The sequence below is a fragment of the Nelumbo nucifera genome, chromosome 7, assembly GCF_055504915.1.
Source record: "Nelumbo nucifera cultivar China Antique chromosome 7, China Antique-T2T, whole genome shotgun sequence".
Classification (NCBI taxonomy): Eukaryota; Viridiplantae; Streptophyta; class Magnoliopsida; order Proteales; family Nelumbonaceae; genus Nelumbo; species Nelumbo nucifera.
In genome coordinates, this window is record NC_142655.1 from 2,956,156 (window position 1) to 2,966,046 (window position 9,891).

The 9,891-nt window shown below is 37.1% G+C and overlaps 1 protein-coding gene across 1 annotated transcript; it reads left to right on the forward strand.

Moving 5' to 3' along the window:
• Positions 1-3,431: 3,431 nt before the first annotated feature.
• On the forward strand, positions 3,432-8,147 carry LOC104597771 (retrovirus-related Pol polyprotein from transposon TNT 1-94). Its single transcript, XM_088891448.1, is given in 6 exon segments — positions 3,432-3,638; positions 3,721-5,319; positions 5,383-5,681; positions 5,797-5,903; positions 6,062-6,752; positions 6,754-8,147. Coding segments are annotated over 6 exon segments (4,125 nt in total). The 3' UTR covers positions 7,976-8,147.
• Positions 8,148-9,891: the final 1,744 nt, after the last annotated feature.

Sequence of the window (9,891 nt, forward strand, 5' to 3'; positions counted from 1 at the left end):
AATGACTTTTGGTGGTTTCCTTTTCCAAAACCATACCAACCCATATACGACGGAACAATTTTGCCTATGCGAATTAAGATTTAATAAGCTTCTTTGGCCTGGAAGTAATTAATTAAGCAGCTATGGGAATTAATCAATAAAATTGAATGCAGATACATTGTAGAGATAGCAGAGTCACCAACTTGAGAAATTACTTGGGATAAGGCTAAGATGGCTAATAAGATGAAGATGAGATGATCGATGGCGATTATGATGACAAGAACATGACTCTATTTTTCTAATTTTCATTCCTTTGTTTTTTAATTTTCCTTCTTCCTCCTGATTTGGGGCGGAAGTGGAAAGGGCGGAATGATTGAATCCGTCAGTCAAGAAGAACCAAGATTGAACAGAGTAGTTCTGCAATAAATTTTTAACTTTAGCAGGGAAAGCTTGACCTGCAAGAATTGGAAAAACGTTAAATCTGAATATGTATAGAGAGGAACTCTATTCATGGTTTGACTTCATTATCAGATCAGATATGATCATCAAATCCAAGCACAGCATTCACAAATCACAACCTATTGTTCGATCATGCCATCAACATGTATTCTTAAGTTAATCGATCCTTTGGGCTTTGGCAGGCAAAGTTGTTCAAGCCAGTTAAGCTTTTGTTGGCCATAAATAATCAATCGCCACAATTTCTTAACCCATGGATCTCTCGTCCCAACCACCAAGTATAATATATCTTATTCCTTCACGTTTAACTCAAGCTTTTAACTATAGATCAGTTTTACTGAAATGTGATAGTCTGGTAATGCCCCATCTTTACGTGAGCGGAGCAACCAACCTCAGCAGAGATTTCAATCTTGACAAACAAAAGTAGTGACATCAAAGGTTTGTACCACCGGTTCGTTCACAACACTTGACTTTGAGAGTATTAAAATATTGGATGTAAATAAATGTATCTTGCTCAAGTGTTATGAACAGATGGCACAAATCTGTTACCAGGGTGCAAATCGGGCTGTGTTAGGTCGGGTTGAAATCAACCCTAACTTAACCAGAGTTATTGAACCCCCAATCCAACCCCAAAATTTTAGATTGACTTAGGGTCAGGATCAGGTTGAGTTCAAGTTGGGTTTTGGGTTGGTCCCATTTCTTTATTATTATTATTATCCAAATTAAATATACTTATTTCTTATATTCTTTTATGAGGGTTCATGTTGATTCATTAATATCAACATTATTAAGTGTAAAAGAAAATGATTATCATGCTTTACCTGTACCCGTGAAGTTAAGTCAGGATTGAGTAGGATAGGGTTGCCCAAGGCCTCTCAAGTCTCAACCATAACTCATGTTGCAGCCCCAATGTTCACACCCTCTCGAATTTGATCCTTATTTAAAAATAAATAAATAAAAAATAAAGGAAACGGTCAAAACGTCAACTTTACCCGCTCGCTACTCCCTTCAAACTATATTGTTCCACACGTCATCAGCGGCGCTGCCGTTCCACTTGTATATAGTCGGGCCGGCGGAATTTTCAAATGGCTTTGGGAAGTTTACAGGAAAAAGAGGTAGCTTAGCTTTGTCATCATCAGATTTGAAGTTATATAGTTCTGATTAATGGTCTTCATTTCAGTAACGAAGTTATCCTCTAAGATTGATCTTTTAATTAACTAGTTTAAATTTAATCATCTTTTTACAGGTCTATTATTGGAATTAAAAGAAAGGCTGTTCAGAGGCAGAGGAAGTTGCTTGCAAGTCAGTTCAACACTTCTACAATTTCTTCACAAGGCGACCATGATACATAGATATATGTACTCATGCTCCTGCTGTAACTTGTTTTGGGAAGATATTAGATGTGTTTCCGATCAATTAATACCTAATTATTTTCATTCAGATAATTGAAAACACCATGGGTGCCTTCCACAACATAAATGATTTTGTCTTTGAAATTTGCATCACCAACAGAAAATAGTAAATAACATGTTCTTGAGTTGTACATGTTTTGTTTTGAAAAGCAGAAAAAAGTTGGCTTTGTCTCAAAAACCCATAATTTTTTTTTACACTATCAAAACATGAAGGCTTAAAAAAAAAAAAAACTCGTGGTATGTGATTTATATAATTCTTACCAAAAAAAGAAATTATATGACTATGCATGGAACATGATATGGTAACCAGATGAAATGTTGAAAACATGCTATGTAAATTAGAAATTCAAGAACATGTTTTTTGTTTCAGTTTTGAAAACAAGAACACATTTGTTTTCAAACCATCTGTTTTAATTTTGCTTTTGGAAATTGCAACAAGAAAAACAATTCACAATGACGAATACCCCCTAAATAACCAAATTAAACAACACTTTCCTTAAACCAGAAGTTCAAGAAAGCACATATAACCAATTAAGGACATGTTTTCTGTGCTTCTGTTTTAATAACCAATCTTGTTTTCAACCCAGGTTTTGTTTTGTTTTCTGGAACTCGCAGCAACAAGAAAAACAATTCAAATTTGAGAATTAATACTCCACAAGATAGCATGTTTGAAATAAATCAAGTTATCTGTTATTATAGGAGCATGGAGATTCTGGTTCTAGTCATATTTTATGGTGGGATTGTCCTTCAACCGAGAACGATTTTATTAAATGCTGCTGCACATTTTCAGAAATATTAATTCAGTGTTCTAGAGTCATTCTTGAGTATCAGAGATGTAATCGAGTGTTCTGAACAGTTACTTTACTATGTAAGTCGTGTCCTCTTCAATGATCGTCCCTTTCCAATATGAGTCGTTTGATCCTCCTAGAATAGTTGGTTCCCAAGTTAGCCGATTCGGCTCCCAAGAAGAATTAATGTCTGCTCTGTTCAATGTGAGTCGGATCACCTTCAACCGACTCCATCCATTATAAATACCCCCATCCTGTACTGGTTCGGATATCAGAGAGACAAACAATACAATGCTTAACAAAATTCTTCTTTTTCTTACTATTTTTCACAAACCATCAGTGGTATCAGAGCCCGTTTGATCAATCTCTTGGGCGTGATTTCTTCTAAACATAACGAGTGCAGAAACCATTCCCTTGAAATTGCAAAAACAAAAATGACAGAAAACAGGTGCTTCCCCATTCAATGGAAAGATGCAAGTTATATAGCAACGCAAGCACAAGTGGACGAGTCGTGGCTATGGCATAGAAGATTCGGACACTATAATTTCCATGGATTAAGGATTCTTCAGCAGAAGAACATGATGCGTGACCTACCAACTATCAAAGAGTTCAACAATGTCTGTGAATGGTGTATGCTCGGAAAACAACATCGACAACCCTTCCCATCCGACAAAGCTTGGAGAGCCAAAGCGCCATTGGAGTTAATTCATACAGATGTTTGTGGTCCAATGCGTACTCCATCAAATAATCAAAACAGGTATTTCATCCTCTTCATTGATGATTATTCTAGAATGACATGGGTTTATTTCTTGCGAGAAAATCGCAAGTTTTTGATATTTTTAAAAAATTCAAAGCCCGTGTTGAGAAGCAAAGTGGTCACAACATCAAGACCATAAGAAGTGATAGAGGCAAAGAATATACCTCTAATGAATTCAACAAGTTTTGTGAAGATGAAGGCATGGAGCATCAACTCACAGTCGGGTACACTCCAGAACAAAACAGAGTATCTGAAAAAAAAGAACAGAACAATTATGGAGACGGCAAGAGCCATGCTCACGAAAAAGGGTCTTCCCAAAATTTTCTAGGCAGAGGCAGTAAGCACTGCTGTCTATCTGCTCAACAGATGTCCTACTAAAGTTGTGCAAGATAGGACACCAATTGAAGCTTGGAGTGGGCAAAAACCATCAGCAAAGCATCTCAGAGTTTTCAGATGCATATGCTACACTCATGTCCCACAGGAGAAAAGAGGCAAACTGGATGAGAAGACTGAGAAAGGAATTTTCTTAGGCTATAGCACTCAATCAAAAGGCTATCGAGTCTATAGCTTAAGGAAAGAAAAACTCATAATCAGTCGAAACATAAGTTTTGACGAGAATGCTGCATACAATTGGGAGACAAAAGAAGTTGAAAGAAAGACTATCAATTTGCCTCTATTACCAAGTCAAAGAATTGAAGAAGATCATGATCAAATTAGTTCGCCAACACAATCGGAACCGGAACAAGCTTCACAGTCTACTCCGGACTCACCACCAAGGCGAACTAAATCCTTAACAGAAATATATGAAACATGCAATTTGATGATCATAGAACCAGAAAGCTTTGAAAAAGCTTTTAAGGAAGAAAATTGGAGAAAAGCTATGGATGAAGAGATAAAAATGATTGAAAAAAATGAGACTTGGGAGCTTGTGGATCGTCCACAAGACAAAGACACTATTGGAGTTAAGTGGGTCTACAAGACAAAGCTTAACTCAGATGGCTTGATCCAGAAGCTTAAACCAAGACTAGTTGCCAAAGAATGCTCACAACAATATGGTATCGACTACAATGAGACTTTTGCTCCAGTTGCTCACCTTGACACAATCGGGGCATTGATAGCACTTGCTACACAAAAGAAATGGAAAACTTTTCAACTTGATGTAAAATCTGCATTCCTCAATGACCATCTTAAGGAGGAAATCTATGTGGAACAACCCCAAGGGTTCGTGGTGCATGGACAAGAAGACAAAATTCTCAGATTAAAGAAGGCATTATATGGCTTAAAACAAGCTTCACGAGCTTGGTACAGCAGAATTTACAATTACTTCTTGGAACAAGGATTCAGGAGGAATTATAGTAAGCCAACACTCTACATCAAAACTCAAGGTACAAATGACACTCTCATTGTTTCTCTATATGTTGATGATCTTATTTATACTGAAAATAATGAGAAGATGGTCAAGAAGTTCAAGGAAGACATGATGAAGACTTTTGAGATGACTGATTTAGGCCTAATGCACTATTTTCTTGAAATTGAAATAACTCAAGAAGAAGAAGGGACATTCATCTCACAAAAGAAATATATAGAAACTCTTTTGAAGAAATTCAAAATGGAGGGGTGCAAAACAGTCTCCACTCCATTAGACAACACTAAAGCATACAAAAAGGAAGATGGCTCGTCAAAGGCAAATGAATCACAATTTCGAAGTATGATTGGAAGTCTTCTTTATTTAACTACTACAAGATCAGACATCATGTATGCAGTTAGTCTACTATCAAGATTCATGCAGAATCCAAATCAAGTTCATCATGAAGCAGCTAAAAGAATACTAAGGTATTTGCAAGGAACAAAGAGCTATGGAATTTGGTACAGAGTCACACATGACTCTAAGCTCATTGGCTACACCGACAGTGACTGGGCAGGTTCTGTAGATGACATGAAAAGTACATCTGGTTATGCCTTCACACTTGTATCAGGGATATTTTCTTAGGCTTCAAAGAAGCAAGCAACTGTTGCCCAATCATCAGCTGAAGCAGAATATATTGCAGCAGCAATAACAACGAGCCAGACTATACGGCTCAAAAGGATATTTGATGACATGAGAGAACCACAAGTTGGTGCTACTAAAATCTACTGCGATAGCAAATCTACTATTGCAATGGTAAAGAATCCCATATTTCACAGCAGAACCAAACATATTGGCATCAAGTATCACTTTATCAGAGAAGCTGAAGGAAACAAAGAAATAGAACTCAAACATTGCAAAACTGAAGAACAGTTAGCAGATTGGTGTTGCTACCGAAAGACAAATTCGAATTGTTACGAGACATGATTGGTGTTGCTAAAATGTGCACCAAAGAGGAGTATTAAATGCTGCTGCACATTTTCAGAAATATTAATTCAGTGTTCTAGAGTCATTCTTGAGTATCAGAGATGTAATCGAGTGCTCTGAACAGCTACTTTACTATGTAAGTCGTGTCATCTTCAATGATCGTCCCTTTCCAATATGTCGTTTGATCTTCCTAGAATAGTTGGTTTCCAAGTTAGCCGATTCGGCTCCCAAGAATAATTAATGTCTGCTCTGCTCAATGTGACTATGTGAGTCGGTTCACCTTCAACCGACTCCATCCATTATAAATACCCCCATCCTGTACTGGTTCGGATATCAGAGAGACAAACAATACAATGCTTAACAGAATTCTTCTCTCGATCTACTAAGTCTACTTCCTCATTCTTTTATCTTTTATTTTACTGCCTTCTTTCTCTTACTATTTTTCACAAACCATCAGATTTCATACTAACCAACTACTCGGAGATAGCTCTTGATGCTTTTCAAGTCACAGCAGATGTTAGCGGAGCTCCTATAACAAATTTGTCTGGAAGGATCTTCTATGGAAAACTGTTGTGGAGCAGAAGAAAGAACTAGATAGCTACCTTCAATTCTACCTTCGTACTCAATATTTCGCCCCGCACTGAGCCCCCCGGCGAAGGTTTGGCCTTCATATTGTCAGCAGAATCAAGCATTCCGGACCACAGAGAAGGCCAATGGCTTGAGATTGTAAATGCAAGCACCAATGGCTCCTCCAGCAGCAATATTGTTGCTGTAGAATTTGACACAAGGAAGAGCTACCCAGAAGACGTTGATGACAGCCATGTAGGCTTGGATGTCAATAGCATTTACTCCAGGCAGAAATTTTCATTGAGTGGTTACGGCGTCAATCTTTCGAGCGGAACTGATATTACCTTCAACATTCAATACAACGGGACGTGGAAAACGTTGGAAGTCTTTCTTGTCATGAGTAATGGAACTGTGAATCCATTGATTTCATATCCACTTGATCCGTCTGACTATCTTCCGGAGAGTTTATGTGGGATTCTCAGCTTCCACCGGGAATAATACCCAACTCAACTGTGTAAAATCATGGGATTTCACAGGTGAGGACATAGAAGATGATCCTCTCCACCTGTTGTGGGTTTGGATCTTGATACCTGTAGCGACCCTCTTACTGTGCGGATTGACTGGATTCATCTATTACTATTATTTGCGAAGGAAACACGGGGAACAAAAAATTGTGGATCCCACCATAGAAATACAGATTGGAGGCTACACCATAGCACCTCGGAGGTTCAAATTTAAGGAACTCAAAACTGCAACTGCAAATTTCCATCCCAACAACAAGCTTGGGAAAGGAGGATTTGGGACAGTCTACAAAGGATTAATCTTGAAAGAAAACAACCTGGAGATTGCTGTAAAACGAGTGTCAAAAGGTTCAACCCAAGGCAAGCAAGAGTTCATTGCAGAGGTGACAACAATCAGCCGTCTCCGACACAAGAACCTAGTGAAATTAATTGGGTGGTGCTACGAAGGTGATGAGCTCCTCCTCGTGTATGAGTTCCTATCTGGCGGGAGCCTAGACAAACTCATATTTCCTGCCCAGAACCAGAGAACGAAGGATGTGCAAGTGCAATTGAGTTGGAAAAGAAGGCACAAAATTATTTGTGGAGTGGCTTCTGCACTGGATTATCTACACAACGGAAGTGAGAAGCGAGTTTTGCACCGTGACGTAAAATCTAGCAATGTTATGTTGGATGCAGAATTCAATGCTCGATTGGGAGACTTTGGATTGGCTCGAACCGTTCAACAGGAGGGTGAAACTAATCATTCCACACAGCAGTTAGGTATCTTCCTTCTGGAAGTTGCATGTGGACGAAGACCTGGTAATCAAAACCCACAAAGCAACTCTAAAAGCAATATTGTTGATTGGGTATGGGAGTTGTATGGAAAAGGCCAGATTCTGGATGCTGTTGACCCCAGATTGCAGCAGGATGACTTGAACGAGGAGCAAATGGAATGTGTGCTGAAGTTGGGATTGGCATGTTGTCATCCAAATCCTAATTACAGGCCCTCCATGAGAGTGGCCTTGCGAGTTCTCACTGGTGAAACAATCCCACCAACTCCACCCGATGAGAAACCTGCTTTTATTTGGCCAGCCACATCTGCTTCTTTTGGAGATGATTCAGATTTTTCTCTGCATGTACATGTAGGGCAGCTAACTCCAAGCACAGATCTCAGTGGCAGATGATTCATTTAGGATGAGTTCTGCTTTTCCTATATCTTTGTCCCTTCATATATATCCTAGTATAATTAAATTGTATTTATAATTACCACAATATATATAGTCCCATATTTGTATTTATTGAAACTAATTAAGATTGAATTTATAGAATGTATTTTGAATGCTTATCTTCGATCTCACCCTTGTGAGTTGTGACAAAGAATCGTGCTGCACTTAATTATACGTTGATGGCTCATTAATTGGAACCTACAACGAATCGTGCTGCATGCTACTGATTTAGCTATTTTCTCTCCTCTAAATTATTTCATTGCAGCCGACTCTGAGTATTGGGCAATCCTCTGGGGCTTAAGGAAAGCAAAGGAGTTGAACGCTGCTTCAGTTGTTATTCATACTGATGCCAAGATCATGATACAGAAAATTCTTTTTTGGTCTGAACAGTGCTTAATCGATGCAATATTCCAGACCTTACCATCTTCTTTTGTTTTCTGTAAATTGGTGTATGTAATGAGAGTGCAAACAGTAATGGTTCATCTAGTAGCAAACCAAGCTAGAATTATTGGGTGCCCAGTAGAATATGTTCATGAGCCTCCAGCTCTTCCTGATTAATCATGTATTGGTGGCTCCTTTTCTGTTTCTTTTCTCTTCCTGTTTAATGAATTCTTGCTTTCAAAAAAAAGGTCTAGAAGTTGTTATATTCAACTATTCAAGGTAGGGCTGCAAACAATCAAATTGAATTCGGATATGGGTTTATTTGATTTGATCTTATAAAAACCCGAGAGATCCAAATTTGATTCGACATCTAATGGGTGTCTAAAGAAAAAATATATTAGAATTCAATTATTTGAATACCGGGATGTTTGATTTGAATCCGATCCCATTGATATATCAGTAAAAACGTATAAAAATTAGCATAAGATTGTAAAATTAGATATAAAACAAATATTATATACCATACAAAAAATAGATTTATTTAATCCCAAAGCCAGCTTAATATAAAAGAATTTAATAATGAAAACAGTCTTTTGATTAGATCAAATCCCAACAAACCAGATCAAGCAATTCCAAATCCTATCCTATTAATAAAAAAATCATATTTTCAAGTCTCAAATTTAAATGAGATTAAATCCAATCCATTTGCAGCCCTAGTTCAAATAATTACCATCTATATTTGTGTGTCTTAGCAAGTTTGGAACACAATCACATTTGTCATCATGATTGCAGCATTTTCTTGAAACCTCAAATAAAGATGGACATCATCCCATTTGCCTAAAAAAAAAAAGTAAAAAAAAAAAACGTTATCTTCTTCTTGGATGAATCGGTAGCGTGTCCAAGCTTGGCTGTGCAATCACAAGAAAATATTGTAACTATGGATGTGTGCAAGGTTTAAAATGTACCTCTACATGGGATAGGTGTAACATCTCAAATATTGACACCATTCTTTTGTACCAGTTTATATTGACCAATATTAGAAGATATATATGTAACTGGATTTCTAATTTTAATCGTCTGCTCATTGCCAATAAATCACTAAAACCCACTATTTATCTCATTAATTTTGCCTTTTTCCCACCTCCCACTTTTTCTCATTAATTGTGAATTTCAAGTTGCAAATCTTATATGTATAACTTGTGAAAAGCTATATTAGTATGTGTTTTGGACTCTGCCAATAAAATTATATGATATCTACATATTCCTCTATATTTTTTTGAAGGCAACATATTCCTCTATATTGATTGTAATATAATGTATTTCTTCGTATAAAGTATAAACCATTAAAGTATATATTCTTTGTACGTTTTTTTGTAAAATTTTTCTTATGCATTAATACCTAATTAATAGCTATTTCAACCATAGATTTAGTGTTACATCAATGGTATTTGTCAAAATTTCCTCAAACATATCAGGCATATCCAGATCTTGTC